General features: G+C 43.9%; 1 protein-coding gene across 1 annotated transcript in view; it reads right to left on the minus strand.

Moving 5' to 3' along the window:
- Positions 1-22,358, minus strand: part of LOC147437020 (transmembrane protein (DUF788)) — a 55,612-nt gene extending 33,254 nt beyond the window's left edge. Inside the window, exon 1 of the mRNA XM_086486441.1 lies at positions 22,176-22,358. Within this exon, the coding sequence (XP_086342567.1) occupies positions 22,176-22,259 (84 nt within the window). The 5' untranslated portion in view covers positions 22,260-22,358. The remainder of the gene's footprint in view (positions 1-22,175) is intronic.
- Between the last annotated feature and the right edge of the window lie 200 nt (positions 22,359-22,558).

Raw genomic sequence — 22,558 nt, forward strand, 5'->3', positions numbered from 1 at the left:
GCAGATTTTCAGCCATTAAGACCAGCAAAGGTAGCGTTTTCTCTTGCGATTCAGCCGCAGCAGAATTCAGCCAGTAGCGTTTTTGGACAGCAGATAAAGAGTAGCAGATTTCAGCCATAGCGTCGGTCTCACCATCCCCGTCGTCGACATCGACCTAGCCTAGATTGCATCAGTCACATGCATTCAGTTTGTACCAGTTTGTGCAATCAATAGTAGACCACTATCGCCGACGAGAGTGGGGCCTTCAGAGGAGGGTTTTACAACGTCTCTGGTGTCGTATTCTCTTCTCTCTCTATCTCTCAGTCTCATTCACTTGCACGCACAGTGTCCATTCACTTTGTTATGATCATTGCACTCTCTCATTAAGAACGGAAGGCTCTCCCTTCCATAAGAACAAAAGGGAACCTTGAGCACATTATGGAGCACTCATCTTGAACAAAGTTCAAACATTCATTCCGCTGCACCTTACAAAAGTTGTGAGGGTTCATGCATGATTGCCGAGGCAAAAGCCTCTTGTCTAAGTACTGGATTAGCTAATTGCTAATCTCCCGTAGGTACAGGTTGTTTCGGAGAGAGATTTCACGCGAGAAATCTTGTCCGAATCAAAGGGCAAGTAGCCCTAATACCTATAGGTGCGGGAGCTCGAGGACTTGATACAGATGCGACCGGCATGCGAAACGGAGCCCAAAATAGTAAATTACAGTCTGCTGTGTATTTTTGCAGGTTTAGGGTTTTGACCCGTTTTGATCCGAGGAAGCTAGGGGATCACCATACAGGTGTTCTGGTGCATTTTCAGAGCCAAAAACAGCAAATTCAGCATGTCGTAATTTCTCGCCAGGTCTATGAAAGTACTCAAATACAGTAGATCATTTTCAGCCCAATGAAAGTGGGACAGCCTCTAGGAATTTGCACATTTTCTCCAAAGTTTAATTGGATAAAGAAATACCGAAAAGGGCGCCAACCTTTGGGGCCAACACGGTGTCACTATCTACTTGGAAGCACTCTAGCTGCCAAGCTGTGTTTTGTTTGAAGTGTAATTTCCAGTCACATGTTTATTTGTGAAGTTCCTTTGTGTCGTTTAGTTCAAGTGAAGTTAACAGTGCAAAGATTGGGTGAAAGCTAAAGTCTGCCGCCCTTTAGCGAGTCCACCGGCCGGTTTTCGCATGTCGGGTCCCAACCACCCTCAACGGACCCCTTGCTTTGTTGCGAGAGCAAGTACTTGCTTTAAATCATATCAGATGGGAAAACTTATTGTCCGTGTTTCATTTCAAGATCCTTTATATGGTTGGAAGTAAGGACCAGTGTTGAACGGACTGTACAGACGACCCAGGGTGCATGCAATCACTTTTGTATATCACCAAGCAGTAGAATCACTTCCGGACTTATATCCAGATGACCCAGACTTCTCCTCTATTTGGAGAAAGCTACACAACGGGGAAATTGAATATCCCTATTCAATTTGGGATGGTTACATATAACCGGCCCGTACAACGTAGAGGGCGGTACTATTTCAATTACCTGTTAACTTTACACAGAGCACTGAGAAGGGAAGAGAACACAGTTGCGTCCAGCGACTAGAATGTCACTGCGCACACGAGACCGACACCCTGTAGGCCCTAAAGACTGGCGCCCCTTTCGGTATTTCTTTATTCAAATTAAGGTAGACGATCCGACCACTTAGCACAAGCTTTCACAAAGCTGTCCAAACCTGGCGAGGGCTGAAAACGCAGGTTTTCGACCGGATTTTGACAACATAACGGCGCAAAAACCCCAGTAGGTCAAAAACACCTGTCTAGGACGGATTCCCTCGATATCTGGAAGCTTTCTGGTGAGCTGTCACAGAAATTCAGCGGGCTGTAATTCTCTGTTTTTCACTGCCGGGAGCCCAAAAGCCTGTACACGCATCCCAAGGCTCTCACGAGGCTCCCCCGATGTTCCCTTCAGTTTAGGTGCGAAACCCTAAACCTGCAGAAAAACACAGCAGGCTGTAATTCCCTGTTTCGGATCGTTTTTAGCGGAGCGAACACGCCTACGCGTGTCCCAAGGGCTCCCGCACGCAATGGGACAGTTCCCCTGTGAATTGGAATTGTGCGTACCTGTGGGGGATTAGCAATTAGCTAATCCGGTTCCTGTTCAGAAGGCTCTTGCCTTGGCAAACGCGCATAAAACCCCAGAACTGTACATAGGTCAAATGAGAAGCCCACTAGTGGGGCATAACATACTGTACGTAGGGGAGAAAGAGAGCAGTATGTAGCGTGCGGGGCATCAGTCCCGTCACCATACTGTGCATAGAGGGCAAGGTAAGCATTCCATAGCTTCTGTACCTGCTACAATCCACCTGAGGCTGAAAATGGCGCCCCCTTTGTTGATATGCAGCTCGTTTTTGCCTCCCAGAGTGGCAGAATCGCTCACAGGCTGACACATCGCCCAGTTTCCGAGTTTGGGCTTTCCCTGCAAAAAATATATCAACTGGTGCGTCAGTTGACTTTGCAGCAGAGCAATAAAATGTTCCCCTTGTCATTCCAGAGTTAATGACGCGAACACATTTTCCGGTCAAAAATAGCAGTTCCCTAAATTTTAGGAGATGCTTCCATGGCGTCCCTATCGGTCTCCTGACCATCATTGAAGACTACCATTTGACCACCATCTACAATGTGGGTTAATTTACTGGCCCCTTTCAACTTATAAAGTTGCAGTGACTTGACGAGTGGCCCAAATTCCAGTTTGGCGCACACGAGCTTCCATACTCATCAGAATTCAGTGATAACTGGCCCGGGCAGTCCCTATCTGACCGACCTAGATCCCCGATGTGAGAAACCCATTTGGCTGCAGTCGTTTCACACTGGCCATGCAATGTCGACTTGCACCTTTTCAAGGGTTCCGGGACAAACAAGTAAAAATAAAATAAATATATCTAATACTTATTTACGGAAGGCAACAGGAAAAATACACCTCCTGGTGACACACCCCACCCTTGAAATACTGCAAGCGACCTCGCTTGCATGCCAATAATACATGCGGATATCTCCTGATATCACATATATTCTATGATGGGAATCCAAGATATACATGCTTCCAGAAATGTAGCGTTGGACGATTAAACAATCCCACCAACCTGGCTACGACACATATATCAAGCATAGAAGTCTTCTAGTGTACTCTTGAGCACAAACTTCTCTGCTAAATTCTGTATGGAAAGAGTAGATACAATTGCTTAACTACTCTCTTGAGCATCATGAACCATGCTCTTGCCTTGCTCCAAAAAGGTTGCATCAAGTCACTGTGGGTTCCATTTGAAAGGCTTCAAGATACAATTGCAATAGCTGAGGTGAATCAAGCAATTCAGACTCTTCCATCCATTTGGCATCTAATGATGGATAGTTCTTGAACTTCACCAAATAGCGTCTTGCAACCTTTCCTCTAACTTTTCTTTCTTTATGTGCCAATATATGTTCAAGGACAATGATTTCATCCAATTCTTCCACTTTGGGTTGTTCCTCATCAAGCATATTCTATGGCACATCACCAACAAAGGGCCTTAGAAGGCTGACATGAAAAGCATTATGTATTTTCCAGCCTTCTGGTAGCTTTAACCTGTAAGCTACATCGCTGATCTTTTCTGAAATCTGAAAAGGACCATAATATCGCATACTGAGCTTAGGAAACAAGCGTTCCTTGCCTTTCCTTTTCCTTAACCTGGCCTTTTCAAAGCGCAAAAGCACCCAATCACCAAGTGAAAATACAAGTTCACAACGGTGACGATCAGCAGCTTTCTTTTGCTTAGCCTGATTCTTCTCAAGAGCAATCTTTATCTTCCTGTATGTTTCATCCATATCTTGCACATACTTGTCTGCCTCAAATATCTTGTCCTTAGTCTGCAAAATGGGCGGGACTTTCTTTTCTCCTTCCACTATCTCAAATGGTGCCTTACCTGTTGACGTATGCACAGTGTTATTGTAAGCATATTCAACCAATGGGAGATGGTGTTCCCAAGTTGCCTTGTGCTCTGAGACATAACATTTGAGCAGGTCCAAGACAGTAGAATTTGCCTCTTCTGACTGTCCATCAGTTTGCGGATGAAACGAAGAAGAGAACTTGAGCGTAGTGCCCATGTTCTCAAACAATGCCTTCCAGAAAAGACTCGTCATACGTGGATCCTTGTCACTGACAATTGACTGAGGCATCCCATGATATTTAAAGATATTGCTCATGAATATCTTGACCATGTGTTGTGGCTTTATCTTCTTCCTAACAGGAATGAAATGGGCCTGCTTACTTAACCTACAAATGATAGTCCAAATCCCATCATTTCTTGTTTGCGTCCTTGGAAGATCAAAGATAAAGTCCATTGCTATACTTTCCCATGGCCTATCAGGGATCGGCAATGGCTGCAACAATCCCGGTTGCTTTTGTCTGTCAAATTTGACTTTTTGGCATACTAAGCATGATCTTACAAATGTGTCAACATCTTGACGCAAAGCTGACCAATAGAAGAATGCCTCAACCCCTTTCACTGTCGCATCAATTCCACGATGCCCAGCATAAGGTGGAGCATGACTTTCCATCAAAATCTTTGGCCGTAACTGTTTAGTAACGCATAACTTTCCATGCATCATGAGAAAGTCATTCTTAAGCATATAGTGCTCATGATGTTGCCCATCAACAAGCTGGTCATAGATCCTTGCAAAATCTGAATCTTCAACATATTGTGTCTTCATTTCGTCTAGTTCACAATGGTACGGAATTGACACTGCTGAAATTTGGGGCTTTCGTGACAACGCATCAGCCACCACGTTCTTTTTCCCTTGCACATGCACAATCTGAAAATAGAACATTGACAAGATGTTTGCCCATCGCATGTGCTTCTCAGACAACTTCGTCTGTGTAAGAAAATATCGCAAGGTTTGATGGACAACAAAATCAGCCCCTAGCAAATAGTGTTTCCAACTAGTGAGAGCATGAATTACTGCGAGCAATTCTTTCTCATAGACTTGCAAGTTCCTTTCAGTCTTCAAAAGAATTCTGCTCTCATATGCGACTACTCGGCCATTCTGCATTAAAACTGCACCACGACTATGGCCACACGCATCACATTGAACCACGAAAGGTTTAGAAAGATCTGGCAAAATAATTACCGGATCCGAAGTCAGCTTCTCTTTCAAGTGTTTGAACGCTAAAATTTCCTTGGCTGTCCACTTGAAAGTAACTCCTTTTCCTTGCAGTGCATGGAGTGGAGAAGCAATCTCAGCAAAATTTCGGATGAACCTCCTGTAATAGGAACATAAGCCTACAAAGCTTCGAATGTCATGTACGGACTTCAAGTCTGGCCATGACCTAATTGCTTTCACTTTAGCGGGATCCATCCGTACCCCATCCTTTGAAACAATGTGCCCAAGGAAGTGAATCTCTTGCAAAAAGAATTCACTTTTCTTCGCATTAATGAGTAGCCTATTCTTGTGTAGCTCATTGAAAACTGCGGTCAAGTGATCCCTCTTCAGGTACTTGGTCTCTCTTCTCTGCCATACCCACAACAATCCACGCTGCACTTTTTGAAGAAAAAGTGACTATCCCGTCGATGCAACCATAAAACCGGCCCGTACAACTTAGAGGGCGGTACTATTTCAATTACCTGTTAACTTTACACAGAGCACTGAGAAGGGAAGAGAACACAGTTGCGTCCAGCGACTAGAATGTCACTGCGCACACGAGACCGACACCCTGTAGGCCCCAAAGACTGGCGCCCCTTTCGGTATTTCTTTATTCAAATTAAGGTAGACGATCCGACCACTTAGCACAAGCTTTCACAAAGCTGTCCAAACCTGGCGAGGGCTGAAAACGCAGGTTTTCGACCGGATTTCGACAGCATAACGGCGCAAAAACCCCTTTAGGTCAAAAACACCTGTCTAGGACGGATTCCCTCGATATCTGGAAGCTTTCTGGTGAGCTGTCACAGAAATTCAGCGGGCTGTAATTCTCTGTTTTTCACTGCCGGGAGCCCAAAAGCCTGTACACGCATCCCAAGGCTCTCACGAGGCTCCCCCGATGTTCCCTTCAGTTTAGGTGCGAAACCCTAAACCTGCAGAAAAACACGGCAGGCTGTAATTCCCTGTTTCGGATCGTTTTTAGAGGAGCGAACACGCCTACGCGTGTCCCAAGGGCTCCCGCACGCAATGGGACAGTTCCCCTGTGAATTGGACGAGTTTTCACGCGAGAAAACTCTCCAAACTCGCAATCTTTCATGATGGAATTGTGCGTACCTGTGGGGGATTAGCAATTAGCTAATCCGGTTCCTGTTCAGAAGGCTCTTGCCTTGGCAAACGCGCATAAAACCCCAGAACTGTACATAGGTCAAATGAGAAGCCCACTAGTGGGGCATAACATACTGTAAGTAGGGGAGAAAGAGAGCAGTATGTAGCGTGCGGGGCATCACTCCCGTCACCATACTGTGCATAGAGGGCAAGGTAAGCATTCCATAGCTTCTGTACCTGCTACAATCCACCTGAGGCTGAAAATGGCGCCCCCTTTGTTGATATGCAGCTCGTTTTTGCCTCCCAGAGTGGCAGAATCGCTCACAGGCTGACACGTCGCCCAGTTTTCGAGTTTGGGCTTTCCCTGCTAAAAATATATCAACTGGTGCGTCAGTTGACTTGGCAGCAGAGCAATAAAATGTTCCCCTTGTCATTCCAGAGCTAATGACGCGAACACATTTTCCGGTCAAAAATAGCAGTTCCCTAAATTTTAGGAGATGCTTCCATGGCATCCCTATCGGTCTCCTGACCATCATTGAAGACTACCATTTGACCACCATCTACAATGTGGGTTAATTTACTGGCCCCTTTCAACTTATAAAGTTGCAGTGACTTGACGAGTGGCCCAAATTCCAGTTTGGCGCACACGAGCTTCCATACTCATCAGAATTCAGTGATAACTGACCGACCTAGATCCCCGATGTGAGAAACCCATTTGGCTGCAACCGTTTCACACTGGCCATGCAATGTCCACTTGCACCTTTTCAAGGGTTCCGGGACAAACAAGTAAAAATAAAATAAATATATCTAATACTTATTTACGGAAGGCAACAGGAAAAATACACCTCCTGGTGACATTACATCTACCACCAATTTGTGGGGCGGCACCATTGAGGAAGAAAATCATGGATGAAGCGCATGCTTCGTCTTATGCAGGTCACCGGGGTACTTTCCTACGACCTTAGCATTGGAACGATATTTCTTTTGGCCAAGTCTAAAAGCAAAAATCGATCAGTATGTCAGGGAATGCTTAGTTTGCCGAAAAGTCGAGTACGATCGACATAAGACGCCTGGGTTACTCCAACCATTTCTTGTGTCTAATCACCTTGAACGGAGAGTATTGCCATGGGTTTCATTATGATCTCCCTAAGAATCAAACTAGAAATGATGCAATTTGGACCATTGTGGACAAATTTAGTAAGCAAGCTCATTTTATTCCAAACAAGAAAACGATCAAAGCAGATCATATGGCTAGGGTTTTTCTAGCACAGAGTTTTAATCATCATGGGATGCCCAAGGCGGAAGTGTTTAAAGATTTCGCTCGGATCTAGTACTCCGCACAAACACAAGGTTACTTTACTTCACTTCGAAAGAGAAACTGAACTAAACACAATGAACGAGAGAGAGAGAAAAGAGAGACGACACTGCATATCGGGTCCCAACCACCCTCAAGGACACCCTTGCTTTGTTGCCAAAGAAAGTACTTGCTTTTTATTGTTGGGTTAAAGGCCTGACTAACCCCTTTTTGTACATTTTTTATGCATTGAACCTGGACACATTCTTTTAAAGTTACTTATAATAAAAGTGGGAAAACCCAAAACTCGCTTATTGAGTTTTCCCCAAAAAATCGTGCACTACATTGCGACGCGCACCTACCGGTACCCTCTACTTCGCACTTTCAACTCGTATCAGAGCCCTAGGGTTTCAAAACAGCCCTGCACAATCTCCCGGACAGCAAGTTAAATTTGCTCTCCCGCGACAATTTTCGCTTCCATCGCGAAGCCCCTTGTTATCAAAACTGCCCAAAACAAGCTGTTTTTAGGTCAAAACAAGTGATTTACAGGTTATTACAGATCAAAACAGCAATACGCAAGTGTACCAAAGTTGTGGGATCACATGTATTGATGTTTGTCACAACACATTGAGTGAAAAGCTGAGTACAAGTGCTTGAAATTGCACATTTCAGCTGAAATTTCAGATTTGGACTGTTTCATGTAACGAAACTGTGGCTCTTTGTATGCAAAGTCATGTGGTTGCTACTATTTGTTGAAATTTTCAGCCTATTGCATCTCTCTTGTATACACACTTGTGGTTGAATTAAAATGGCTTCTTCCTCTTCTGCATCTGACACTAAAAGTTTGATGGAAATCAAACGGTTCGATGGTTAAGGCTTTGATCTTTGGCAAGAACACATGCAAGGTATTCTTTTCTTAAAGGATTGTGAAGATGCATTGGAACAGAATAAGCCACCAGGTTTGTCTGACGAAGAGTGGACCAGGTTAAATAAGAAGGCTATGGCCTACATCAAAATGGCTATCAATGATGACATTTTGACGGACATCAAGCATTTGGACTCTGCTTATGCAATATGGCAAAAACTAAAGTCCAATTATGAAAACACCACGCCTATGAACCAGGTGCATTTGATGCGAAAGTTGGTGAATATGCAGCTTGATGACTCAAAGTCGGCTTCTGAGCATTTGAGTGCTTTTATAGGTGTGTTGAGTCACTTTGCAGGACACTGGACTTCAGCAATTCGATGATAAGCTGAAAGCTATTTTCTTGCTTATGACACTTGGGAAACATTGGTTGTCTCCTTGAGCAACAGTCCCACCCTCACGTATGACGGTGTGAGAGGGTCTATTCTCGATGAAGAGATTAGACGCAAGTCTAGTGGGGAAGGTGACAGTTCTGCCTACACTACAAGAGGTAGAAATCAAAGCGTGATGCAAGCAACAGGACCCAAAATAGAAGTAAGAGCAAGACAAAGGATAAGGATGTCACTTGTTATCAATGTGGCAAAAAGGGTCACAAGAAACCCGATTGCAGGTATTTCAAGAAAGAGCAGGAAAGGAAGAAGGAAAGGTAAGATAAGAAGAAGAAAGATGAGAAGAAAGGGGAAAATTAGCAGGTGATTCCTCCAGGGATGCTGAGAATACAAATGTATCCTCTAGCGTGGTCATTGAGGAGTTGTCAGATGTTGAGGAAATCTTGGTTGCGGCTTCATGCCCCTCAAATTTGGTGATAGCTAATGCAGAAGACATGCTTATCTCAAAGAAAAATGTCATTGATATGTTGCTTAGTGCTAATGATGGCCTATCTCAGTCTTGGATAGTAGATTCAGATGCCTCTTTCCATGCGACTCCATCTTTGGAGTGTTTTGCTACATATGCTGCAGGCAATTATGGCAAGGTGTACCTTGGTGATAATTTTGCTTGCAACATTGAGGGAATGGGTCCTATGTGTTTGGCTCTTAACAATGATCAAGAGCTTGTGTTGAATGATGTCAAGTTTGTACCATGCATTAAGAAAAGTTCGCTATCTGTCGGCCAGTTAGATGCACATGGTTTTACTACCATCTTTGCTGGGGGTTCATGGAAGTTGCTTAAGGGCTCTATGCTTGTTACAAAAGGGTCTAAAAGAGGTACTTTGTACTATCTTCGATGCAAAGCTTTGACGGGTAAGTTTCTTGCTGTTGTTGACGTTGGTTCACACACGGAATTGTGGCATAAGAGACTTGGCCATATGAGCCAGAAGGGTATTGATGTGCTTTCCTCTTTGAAGAGGGTTGATGTAAAACGCAAAAACTTGGATTTTTGTAACGATTGTCTTTATGGAAAGCAAAAGAAATCTTCTTATTACTCTAGTGTCCCTCGCAAAGCTAATCCTTTTGATCTTATTCACTCCGATGTATGCACTATGCATGCTAAGTCTTTTGGTGGTGCATTGTATTTTGTTACATTCATTGATGACTATACTAGGAAAGGTTGGGTGCATTTGTTGAAAAGTAAGAGCGAAACTTTTAATGCTTTTAAGAAGTTTCATGCTTTTGTCACTACGCAAAAGAGTACTTAGCTTAAATGTCTCAGATCTGATAATGAAGGAGAGTATGTATCTGCTGAATTTCAACGTTTTTGTGATGAAAATCGGATTAAAAGGGAGTTGACAGCCCCTTATAATCCGTCTTCTAATGGTGTGGCTAAGAGGTATAACCTGCCTCTTATGATCATTTGAGAGTATTTGGCTACGAAGCTTTTGTTCATGTACACAATGACTTGACAACAAAGCTTGATATGAAGTCCATTGAGAGAGTCTTCCTAGGTTATGGGGAAGAAGGTGAAATGGGCTATAGAGTGTGGTTACCACAATTTAGAAAGGTAATTCGCAGCCAAGATGTAGTGTTATTTGAGGCAAAATTGCTTAAGAATGCTACAAAACCTGATGCTGACAAGAAAACAGTTAAATTTCAGCCTTCCGTGCCACCCATTGATGTTGAAAAAGAGCCTCATGATGCATTACTGCAAGCTGAAATTGATAATCACCCGGTAACCTTGAGCCAAAAGAGGTAGGACATGATATTGATGCTCCTAATGAGGATGGACAGCCACCTGAATCGGCTGAAAATGATTTTCAACAGCATGATAAGAGCTGAAAATGAGTTGCCTCATGATGTAGAACCGTTGCCTGAGAATGTAGATCATTGGATACACAGGTCAACTCATTTGAGAAGGCAACCGCAGATATTTAATCCCTCTTTGCATCATGTAATGTTGACAGATGAGGGTGAACCTCTTACTTATAAAGAGGCTAAGTCATGTGAGTCAAGCAGTAAGTGGGAGCTTGCAATGCAAGAGGAAATGAAATCCTTGTATGCAAATGATACTTGGGATCTTGTGCCATTGCCTAAAGGGAGAAAGGCTCTTCCTAACAAATGGGTGTACAAGATTAAGATTATGGATGAAAAACCCAAGTACAAGGCAAGATTGGTTGCAAAAGGATATGCACGTAAAAAAGGAATTGATTTTCAAGAAATCTTTTCCCCTATTGTAAAGCTTACAACTTTACGTGTCCTTTTTGCTCTCGTTGCGGTGCTTGATTTGGAATTGAACCAAATGGATGTAAAGACAGCCTACACGTGAGGAACTAGTATGCAAACTGAAAAGGGCTCTATATAGTGTGAGACAATCATCACGGCAATGGTATAAGAAGTTTGACACTTTTATGCTGTCTCAAGGCTTTAAACGCAGCCATGCAGATCATTGTTTGTATACGAAAAGGGATGAAGATGGTAGTCCCATCATAGTTGTTCTCTATGTTGATGACATGCTGCTTGCCGGGAAACATAAGACTAGTCTCAATGCTCTGAAGCGTAAGCTGAATTCAGCATTTGCTATGAAGGATTTGGGTGATGCGAGTATATTTTGGGCATGCGTACTAAAAGAGATAGAAAGCTGAAATTGTTGTTTTTATCTCAAGAAAGGTACATTGCAAAAGTACTTGACCGATTTAATATGGCTGATGCTAAGCCTCTTGGAGTACCTTTACCTCCATACACTAAGCTTAACAAAGCATATTGCCCAAAGGATGAAGTGGCATTGAAAGCAATGAAGGAAATCCCTTATGCATCAACTTGTGGTTCTCTTATATACGCTATGGTTGCCACTCGTCCCGACATTGCTTATGCACTAGGAGTTTTTAGTCGATACACATCAAATCCTGGCAAAGCACATTGGGAAGCTGTCAAATGCATTCTGAGATATTTGAAAGGTACACAATCAAAGTGTATTTGTTATGGCAAAAGTGACTTAAAGTTGCAGGGATATTACCAGTGGATATGTATTTGCTATTGTTGGTGGTCCTCTTGGTGTTCCAGGTTGCAGAAAATTGTGGCATTGAGTACTACTGAGGCTGAATACATTTCAGCCACAGAAGCTTCAAAGGAAGCTATTTGATTGGGCAGACTTGCAAACGAACTTAGCATGCCTGCTCATACACCCGTGTTGGGTTGTGATAGCCAGAGAACTGTCTACTTAGCCAAAAATGCCATGTTTCATGAGCGTACCAAACACATAGATGTGCGGTACCACTTCATACGTCACGTATTGGAGGATGGTCTAGTCACCTTGACTAAGATCCATACAAAGGGTGAGAGTTGGTTAACTTAAAGGCTTCATTTATGCCTTTAAGTGGGAGGTTGTTGAGTTAAAGTCCTAAATATTAAATAACCCCTTTTTGTACATTTTTATACTTTGTTCACGTTCACATTGAACCTGGACACATTTTTTTAAAGTCAATTATGATAAAAATGGGAAAACCCAAAACTCACTTATTGAGTTTTCCCCAAAAACGAGCGTGCCTTCTCTCTCTCTGCTTCGATCCCTAGCGCTCTCTCTGCTGCACGGCACCTCTTGCTTCTTGCCCAAATCCTGCACTACATCGAGACGCGCACCTACCGGTACCCTTTGCTTCGCGCTTTCATTTATTACTTGCACAATGATATTACAATGGTCCTAAATGCTGAGATGATGTTGATGGGTACTTGCTAGAGATGCTTGGTACTGCAAGCTGAATGGTGAAAACGCTAATGCTTGAAGGCTGAAATCTGCAACTTACTTGCGATGAAGCTGAAAACTAATGGCTGACTGCTAATGCTAGGCTGGTCTTGATGCTGGAAACAGAAAATGCTGATGCTAAGGCTGAAAAACGATGGCTGATGTTGATGCTTCATGCTGAAAAACGCTAGTTGAAGAGGCTAGAAACGCCGAGGTGCTGAAGATGGCAAGGTTGGCGATGAGGTTAATGGGCTGAACTGAGGTGTTGCGGGTACTGCAGGGTACTACTAACTTATGCTTCCTTTCTTCGGAGGAGAGCCCCCTAGGTAACCTACATACCCCGATCATGTTGGGTCAAGCAGTCACAAAATGAGCCCCACGACCTTGACAAATTAATCCTTAAAATAGCCACTTATTATTAAATGACTTAAGGGATTGTTCAAACTTCACATGCCTATATGCCAAACTGACAGTATTGTGCAAGAGAGGGTACGCAACTATGATCTGCCTAAACATGCACATCCTGCTAGAGGCTCACAAAGTGCCAGGCTAGATGCTAAGCTAAACTAAGACTGACGCTAGACTGTAGCAGAAGCTTGTCAACGTGGCTCAAGTGCAATGCACACGTGACATCCAGCCAGAGAGAGACTTGTGAGGGACAGAGAGGGGCAAAAGGATGCTCCCTAAAAATACTTTGGACCCTTGTGCCCGTGGGTCGGAGTTTATGGCACATGCATCTCGCAGTAAACCAATCAGACGTATCTAAAACACTATAAATGTGCGCGCCAATCCATTGTTGTTGGTCGCCGACTATAGACAGGATGTGTTTCAAAGTTCATTGTGTCACAGGCTTGGGGCACCCCAAGTCGGGAATCCGACACGGCACACGAGACTTACTTAAAACACTTCACAACTTTAAAACTTGAGTCGACACGGCCCGGCGTAGTTCCGTGCCCAGAGGTATTGGCCCCAAAACCTCGCGCCCCTTTCGGTATTTCTTTATTTATATTAATGCTTGAGCAAAGTACGACTCCCGAAGGGGGTCCTCTGCTCTCAAACTCTGTGTCCAGATGCTCGGAAGAGTGAGGCCCCTGGGGCTTATTTATTCTTACAAGGGATGCCCCAAAAGCAGAGCCTCAAAAGCTTCTAACTCAAAAGCAAAAAGCCCAAAAGCAACTGGTTCCAAAATTTGCAAGAAAAGCAATCAGCGCAATTTACGGACATTCGTACAGGCTGCCACGTCATTAGTCAGCGCAAAAGCGGGCTTCCGTACAGCCTGCTGCCTGCCACGTCAATAGTCAACGCAACATCCGGGTTCCGTACAGTCTTATGCCACATCAGCATTCGTACAATTTGTCTGTACGGTCCTGCCCTTGGATGGTCATGCCACGTCATCTGTTTGTGACATACCCCCTCTTGAAAGAATTGTAAGCGCCCTTGATTACGCCTGTAGAAATCAGACATTATCCATAAACCATTTAGAGTCTGTCATAGGTTTGGGCACCCCAAGTCGGGAATCCGACACGACACATGAGAGAATAACTTAAAATACTTCACAACTATAACACTTGAGTCGACACGGCCCAACATAGTTCCATGCCTAGAGGTATTCGCCCCAAAACCTGGCACCCCTTTCGGTATTTCTTTATTTATATTAATGCTTGAGCAAAGTACAACTCCCGAAGAAGGTCCTCTGCTCTCAGACTCTGCGTCCATATGCTCTGCAGAGTGAGGCCCCTTGGGCTTATTTATTCTTACAAGGGATGCGCCAAAAGCTGAGCCTCAAAAGCTTCTAAGTCAAAAGCAAAAAGTCTCAAATACAATTGGTTTCAAAATCTGCGAGAAAAGCAGTCAGCGCAATTTACAAAAATCCGTGCAGGTTGTCACGTCATCAGTCAGTGCAAAATCCAAGTTCCGTACAACCAGCCATGTCAACAGTCAACGCAAAATCTAGGGCCTTCTGCCACGTCAGCATTCCTACAGTCTGTCCGTACGGTCCTACCCTTGGATGGTCATGCCACGTCATCTGTTTGTGACAAATTGTCTCAAAATGTTTGGACGTGATGTGTCCACAGTTCACAAACGGAGATTCTTGGACTTAGTGTGGTCTACAATTCAATTTTCTAAACGCAACCAACCGATGCTTAGGATGGCATTCTTCCAAGGTAAAAAGTTGAGGGTAGCATAACCGAGGTATACCCAGTTGCAAGCCTCTTCTGGGTGTCCATGGTAGCTTCTTCATCGACTTGGTCTCACTATTTATGTCCACTATGAGCTACAAAGGGTGTTATGGCATCTCAAGTGAACTACCCAATGTGATCCCAAAATTTATTTTGGCTTTTAGGTATTTATTTCACTTATTTGTCAAAACTGGGTAAGGCAATTTACTTAGATGGGTATATATGTATCCTATTGCCCTGTAGTATCATTATTGCCAAGGTTGGTTGGTTCAGCAGTCTCTCTCTCTCTCTCTCTCTCTCTCTCTCTCTCTCTCTCTCTCTCTCTCTCTCTCTCTCTCTCTCTCTCCATTGCTCTAACATCGTCGACTTTGACCGGGGGGGGAGCAACCCAATAATGCCCTACCTGCAGCAATAGCCCACGACCTTATAAAGTAGATAATTGGCCCCTAATAGTAAGAAAACTCTCTTTAAGTGACTATAATAGACATTGCAGAACTGCTAGAGACTCTGACCCCTAGAATCCCTAGGAACAAGGGTCCTACCTCATGCTAGCCGGCACAACAGTGGAAAGTACCGCCAATAATGTACTCCCTAACATCATGTTCAGCTGAGTACAACCACAAAACAACCCTCACTCCCTAATCTACTCCTAGGAGATACTCAAGCCACCACCAAACAGGAATCTGAAACTCTGACAAGTTTTACGTAGCTAATAACTCAAACCATTCAGTACTACATACCTTACATACCAAACACTACATACCTTTCCACCATAAAGGCAGTTGTTAGGTGCAGCAGAATGATTGTTTGCGCTTTGCTCCAGATTAGTGCTCCGAACTGTGTTCAAGGTTCCTTTTGTTCTTAAAAAGGTAGAGCCTTCCGTTCTTAATGAGAGAATGCTTATGATCACAACAAAGTGAATGGACACTTTGCGTGCAAGTGTATGAGACTGAGAGATAGAGAGAAGAGAGATACGACACCAAAGACGTTGTAAAACCCTCCTCTGAAGGCCCCACTCTCGTCGGCGAGAGTTGTCTACTTATGATTGCACAAGTGGTACAATGCGGATGCAATGGACTGATGCAACTTGGGACTATGCCGATGACGACGATAGTGATGACGACGACAACTTTAGGGTTGAAATCTGTGGTCTTCTAACTGCTAAAAATCTGCTAATCTTTGGGCTGTTTTGGGTGGCTGAAAATGAATGTTTTGGCTGCGTTTTCGAGGGCTGAAAATGGCTATCTTCTGCAACCAACTAGGGTGAATCTGCTATCGTCTTCAAAGCTGAAAACGCTGCTGCATCTGTTGCAACCAGGGCTGAAAACCAAAAACGCTGGGCTGCCTGATAGCGTTAGTGAAAACGCTGGGGACTTTGACTGCTTGATGGTGATCTGCAAACGCTAGGCTGTGGGGTACTGTGGCGATCATGGGAAGGCTGAAAACGCCAGGGCTGTGGAGGTGCTGAGGATATGCAAAAACGCCAGGGATGAGAGGAAAAACCAAAACGCTAGGGCTAGGTGTTGGTGCGGGAAGGTGCTTGAGGGGTTCTTGCTGAGAAGATGCTTGTTGAGCGGGAAGCTCCTGCTCCTCTTCTGCCAGAAAGTGCTAACTTGGATTTGCTTATATATTAACTTAGCAAAATTGCCTTGCCTACTTTTGTTGGAAAGTCACTTAAAAATAGTAAGTGAAAAATGTCAAAAATAGGAAAAATAGACTAAATGCACTGGAAAATTTCCCTGACTGAATCTGATGGATTCTGAAGGGAATACTGATGATCATGCTGTGTGCAACCAGAGGATATGCATCTATGCTAAGTGACTGGGCATGCACGGTCTACGAATAGACTCACAAAAGTGCCAGATCACTTCTAATCTAGACTTGACTAGACTAACTGAATCTTGATCATGTTGTAGCTTGTCCACGGACACATAGGGTTGGATGTGTCACGTGACATCCCCTCCTTTTCAAAGTGAGGTACTGGTACCGAAGTGTATGGCGTCAAGGGAGATCGCCAATAGCATCCGGAATCCTGGAAGAGACTCTTCGCCGGCCCACTCTGAAGTGTGGGTCGTGCGGTACTTGAACTTCATAAAGGTCTGTAATGCTTGCTTCTTTGGGCCGCGCCGAAAGCGACACAAAGGCTTTTGTGGCTCCTTCCTTGCTTCAACTTCGTCTAGAGACCTGCTTTTTTCATCTTCAAGAATCTCCATGGTTGAAAATTCCTGAAACCATTTCCAACACAAAACCATGAACATACCCATTCCATGTAAAGTGAAGGGAAAAAATCTTTTCTTCGCTAACGACTGTGCATGCAATGCAGATGAACATAGAGACGGAGTGACAACCCGTTCATCAAACACATGCAAACAATGAGATCGAATCTTTCTCTTATGATCTAGAGCAATCAACTTTGGCAATTCACAATGGAAATGCCCATACTTGGTGCTCATACTATCATGTGCTCGTTCGGAAACTGTGTCATGCCAAGGAAGAGACATGGAATGTGACTTCCTTACATATATACTTTTCAGCTTTTCATGAAAAATCCACATACATTCGTGCTCATCCATGAGAGAAACGTGTTTCAACATACAATATGTCATGCCTAGGAAAATGGATCACATAACGATGCTGACTAAAATACAGGAAACGATCACGAATGAAACATTCGAACAATGCGTGCGTATCAATCATGCGAACACATAATACTTCCTGTGAGGGTTCTTTGGATCTAGGCTCGAGAGCCAAGATCGATCCTTCGTGATTGATCGAATCTGCAACGAGGTTAGCTTCGCTAGAAAAAGCATCCACTAACACCTCATCCTAGTGAACAATCACATCTTCTTCATGCAACTCATCATGCTTGTGAGAAATCACATCTTGATCATGCAAATCATCATGCTTATCTTTGTCATCCAAACCATCATGTAAATCATTATCATTCAAATCATCATGCTTCTCATAATCATGCAAATTCTGTGTGTCATGTTGTGGAGAAAAAGAGACTGAGAGAGTCTCCTTCTCCTGAATCCTTTCAATCTTGTCCTGTGTATTAGCAATGAGAGAGGGAGAATGAACAATGTCCTCTCCATGAATGACAATAGGAGAATCACTTGTGGCATTGAGAGTTAAAGTGTTAGGCGCAAAATCCATGAGAGCGTTATTATCACGAAACCATCGAATGCCCAAAATCATATCACATCCTGAGAGAGGAGAAACAACAAATTGTCAAGTGAAAGCAGCTTGTTGAATTCCAAACAACACATCAAGGCACTCGTTGATGAGAGCGTCCATACCGGGACGAAAGCCAGAGACCTCGATAGGAGATCTCGGACTAACTTCGAGGCGGGCTCTCTCAACAAGAGAGGAACTGATCACATCATGTATACTACCTAGGTCAAACAATATGACAAAACGCTACCCCAACGTATCACCATAACATTTAATGAGAGAATCATCAATGGGAGGGTCAGGAGAAACGTGGGGCACACTCGTGTTATCATTCATTGCATTGACAGAGAAAGTGGGTTCTGTGGATTCTTTAGATTCATTCGATGCAAGCTTAGGACATGTTCTTTTTATGTGACCCTTAGTGTGACAATGATAACAACGACCTTCCTTAGAATAAGTGCTTTGCTCTGCCGACGTGATGTATCCTCCTACAATTCCTTGTGCTACCTTTTCATCTGGAGTAAGCTTAGGTTTAGCAATTGTGTTAGCCTTACCCTTAGATTCATTGGAAGAATTCTTTTCTGAGAGACTGTTGGAAGATTGGTTAGAATTCTTACCATTCTTACCGTTCTGAGGGTTCTGAGAAGTTTGCGAGGTACTTGTGGAAGTCTTGTTCTCCTTAGGCTTTCCCTTGTTGTGCTTCATCTCCTGTACGAGAGTAATCGCTACCGCCTTGTTGAGATGGATTGGATCGAGTACCTCAACATCGTACTTGATATACTCGTCCAATCCAAAGAGAAAAGCCTCTTTGCGCTCATCATCCGATTTTCGTAATTGAGTGCCTAGCTGTAAAACACGATTAGAAAAAGACATAACCGGCATACCATTTTGCTTGAGAGCGCGCCAATCGTCCTTCAATCGTGCAAGGTACTGAGGTGGCATAAACTGCGCCTTGAGCTTGTCTTGGAAATCAGCCCAATTGACGGAAAGGGACGTGAATTCGTCGGCTTCCTGTAGGTGCGCGGCTAGTTGTGCCTCTTGCCATGCGTGGTACCAATTAATGGCATCACCGGCAAGGTACATAGCTGCCGTCAAAACCTTGCTATTTCCTGTCTTCTTAGTTGTCGCAAAATAAGCATTAAATTGATGCAACCAAGAATGAATAACCGTAGCATCCATCTTACCGTCATACTTACTGAAAGTCAACTTCTCTATGACTGGATGGTTAGAATCCGCGTCATGGCTTGCACCACTTGAGGAACTCCCACGATCTTTGGGTGGTTCGGTCTTCGAGGCTAGTACTTGTCGAATCAATTCTTGAGTACGTAGTTCTCGTTGAGCCTCACGCTCAATCTCAAAGGCCGCGCTTCGTGCTGCCTCTTCCGCCTTTCTTTTTTGTTTTCTTTCTTTGCGGGCGTCGCGCTCGCGTTCTAAAGCAAGGCGATTTGCTTCTTGTCTATCCATCGTGGCCATCATCTGCTTGACCATTTCCTCCATAAGATTTGGTACACTTGGTAGCGTAGATGGCGAAGGGGAAGGGTCGAAAAAATCTCCTAGTGGGGAAAATTCTTCGTCGCCTCTCTCATGCTCATCACCTGTATGCGAAGTATCCATTCCGCTTCGGGTGACGACCATGCACTATGATCCTTGGTCCTTAAGTCGACGAGGAACTTGGGTTCCTGAGGGTCTTGGGTTCTTGGGTTCTTGAGGGTCTTGAGGTTCTTGAGGTTCTTGAGGTTTTCTTTTGCTTGCAAATCGCGTTTGAGAAGGATCTTCTCTTCACCCGAGTTCTACTCCTTTCCGCGGATGCACCCCTTGGCGGCCTTGTGCACATACCAAGGTTAGTTTTTCCCACCTCACGTCGATTGGCTGGCCGCTAAGTGCACGGTCTGCTCTCAATGAGTGAAAAGAGACACAAGGGGAGGCTGGACAAGCCCTTCTTTCTTTGGATTCCTGTCACTCTTCAAAAAACACGAGTAGGAATTGACACGCCCAAGCGAACTTGGGTTCATGCGACCTCAACAAGCACAAAAAAAAAAAAAATCTTGTGGTTCTTGTGGTTCTTTCCTTGAGTGATACAGAACACTGCCAAAGCTCTCATACCAATGTTAGGTGCAGCGGAATGATTGTTTGCGCTTTGCTCAAGATGAGTGCTCCGAACTATGCTCAAGGTTCCTTTTGTTCTTAAAATGGTAGAGCCTTCCGTTCTTAATGAGAGAATGCTTATGATCACAACAAAGTGAATGGACACTGTGCGTGCAAGTGTATGAGACTGAGAGATAGAGAGAAGAGAGATACGACACCAGACGTTGTAAAACCCTCCTCCCAAGGCCCCACTCTCGTCGGCGAGAGTGGTCTACTTATGATTGCACAAGTGGTACAATGCGGATGCAATGGACTGATGCAACTTGGGACTATGCCGATGACGACGACGATGATGACGACGACGACTTTAGGGTTGAAATCTGTGGTCTTCTAACTGCTGAAAATTTGCTAATCTTTGGGCTGTTTTGGGTGGCTGAAAATGACTCTTTTGGCTGCGTTTTCGAGGGCTGAAAATGGCTATCTTCTGCAACCAACTAGGGCTGAATCTGCTATCGTCTTCAAAGTTGATAACGCTGTTGCATCTGTTGCAACCAGAGCTGAAAACCAAAAACGCTGGGCTGCCTGATAGCGTTAGTGAAAACGTTGGGGACTTTGACTGCTTGATGGCAATCTGCAAACGCAGGCTGTGGGGTACTGTGGCGATCATGGGAAGGCTGAAAACGCCACGGCTGTGGAGGTGCTGAGGACATGCAAAAACGCCAAGGATGAGAGGAAAAACCAAAACGCTAGGGCTAGGTGTTGGTGCGGGAAGGTGCTTGAGGGGTTCTTGCTGAGAAGATGCCTGTTGAGCAGGAAGCTCTTGCTCCTCTTCTGCCAGAAAGTGCTAACTTGGGTTTGCTTATATATTAACTTAGCAAAATTGCCCTACCTACTTTTGTTGGAAAGTCACTTAAAAATAATAAGTGAAAAATGTCAAAAATAGGGAAAATAGGCTAAATGCACTAGAAAATTTCCCTAACTGAATCTGATGGATTCTGAAGGGAATATTGATAATCATGCTGTGTGCAACCAAAGGATATGCATCTATGCTAAGTGACTGGGCATGCACGGTCTACAAATAGACTCACAAAAGTGCCAGATCACTTCTAATCTAGAATTGACTGGACTGACTGAACCCTGATCATGCTGTAGCTTGTCCACGGACACATAGGGTTGGATGTGTCACGTGACAGCGGTTGAGTGTCATTGTCAGTTGTCCTTAGTGGAAGCACCGACTGGAGAGACTTTGCCTTTTAATATTTTTTATCTTTGCCAAACATGATACGATAAGGATAGAGAGAGGCAACCCGCAAGCAAAGACACAAGGAAGAGAATCGGACAAAAACACAAAGTCTATTTGGGCTGAAATCCGAAAATATACCTCAATGAGAGAGCCGCCAACAAATTGCCTCCTAGAATCAAACAAAACTCCTAGAATGCTCACCTTGTGGAGTCAAAGTTAGAGAAGTGATGAAGCCGGGAGCGCACCTGATGTGCGATGACGCAAGGGGGGGAGTGGCTTTTAAATGTAGGCAACCTTAAGAAATGGCTTTTTACATGATCTGGAGTCGAAGTTCCTTCGAGATAACGCCAATATAAAGTGGCCATCAAAGTTGTTACTTGTCATTCTTGAAGCAAGAAAGTTTGGAGGCAATTTTTCACACCCAAGATTCTCATTACAAAAAAAGGGATTTTGAATGCCACAAGGCCACATTGGTAGTGTCAGATGATCTTAGCTGGCTCAATAGACAATGGTTCTTGATGTCCATTATACTTGGAAGCTTTAGATATGCAAGAAAAGGCCATCTGGAGAAAAACGTTAGATCGTTTGCCACAACAGCTACTGCATTTTAATGAGGCATGCTAAAAACACCTTTTGCATCTTTTAGCATAGCTCTTCGTGACAATCCACAGATTATAACAATGTAAGCCAAATTGTTAGAAAACTTCAATTTGTGTAGACATTTTAAATGGGCACGATCCCTTGAAAAGCAACGGTTTTATCTTTGAATGTCATCATTCCTCCACTCTAGTCAAGGCAGCTTTCGACAAACCCGCTATCTGAAGATGATTTTCCCATCCCACTCAGAGGCTAACATTAAGATTCAACTCGATTGGACAGCAAGTTTTGATAGGGAAAAAGAAAATCCACTTACATTGAAAGCGAAGATTAACCGCTGCAGTAAGCGGATATGGCGCGCATTCTCATCTCTTCTCTTCTTCGCTGCCTGGTTTGCCATGAAGAAGACAGAGCCTCTACACCGAGAGCTCGAAATTCTCCGCGATCACGAGAACGTAGTCTAAACTTTCATTACATCTTTAGTTAGACTCTTAAGTGTAGACCTATTGGTCGTTTTGGCCTGCCCTTAGTAGTGATTTTGCTAATGAAAAATGAGAGGTTAATTTTTCTTAAAGCACCACTTTTTGATTGGTTGGAGCCCATAGATTTTATTGAGAAAAAACTGATGATCTAAACATGATAATACACCTCATTTTTGCAAATGATATTCAAAAGGTATTCGTCATGGCTTCAAAAAAG

Source organism: Adiantum capillus-veneris, chromosome 17 (assembly GCF_014529385.1).
Source record: "Adiantum capillus-veneris isolate H3 chromosome 17, ASM1452938v2, whole genome shotgun sequence".
Taxonomy (NCBI): domain Eukaryota; kingdom Viridiplantae; phylum Streptophyta; class Polypodiopsida; order Polypodiales; family Pteridaceae; genus Adiantum; species Adiantum capillus-veneris.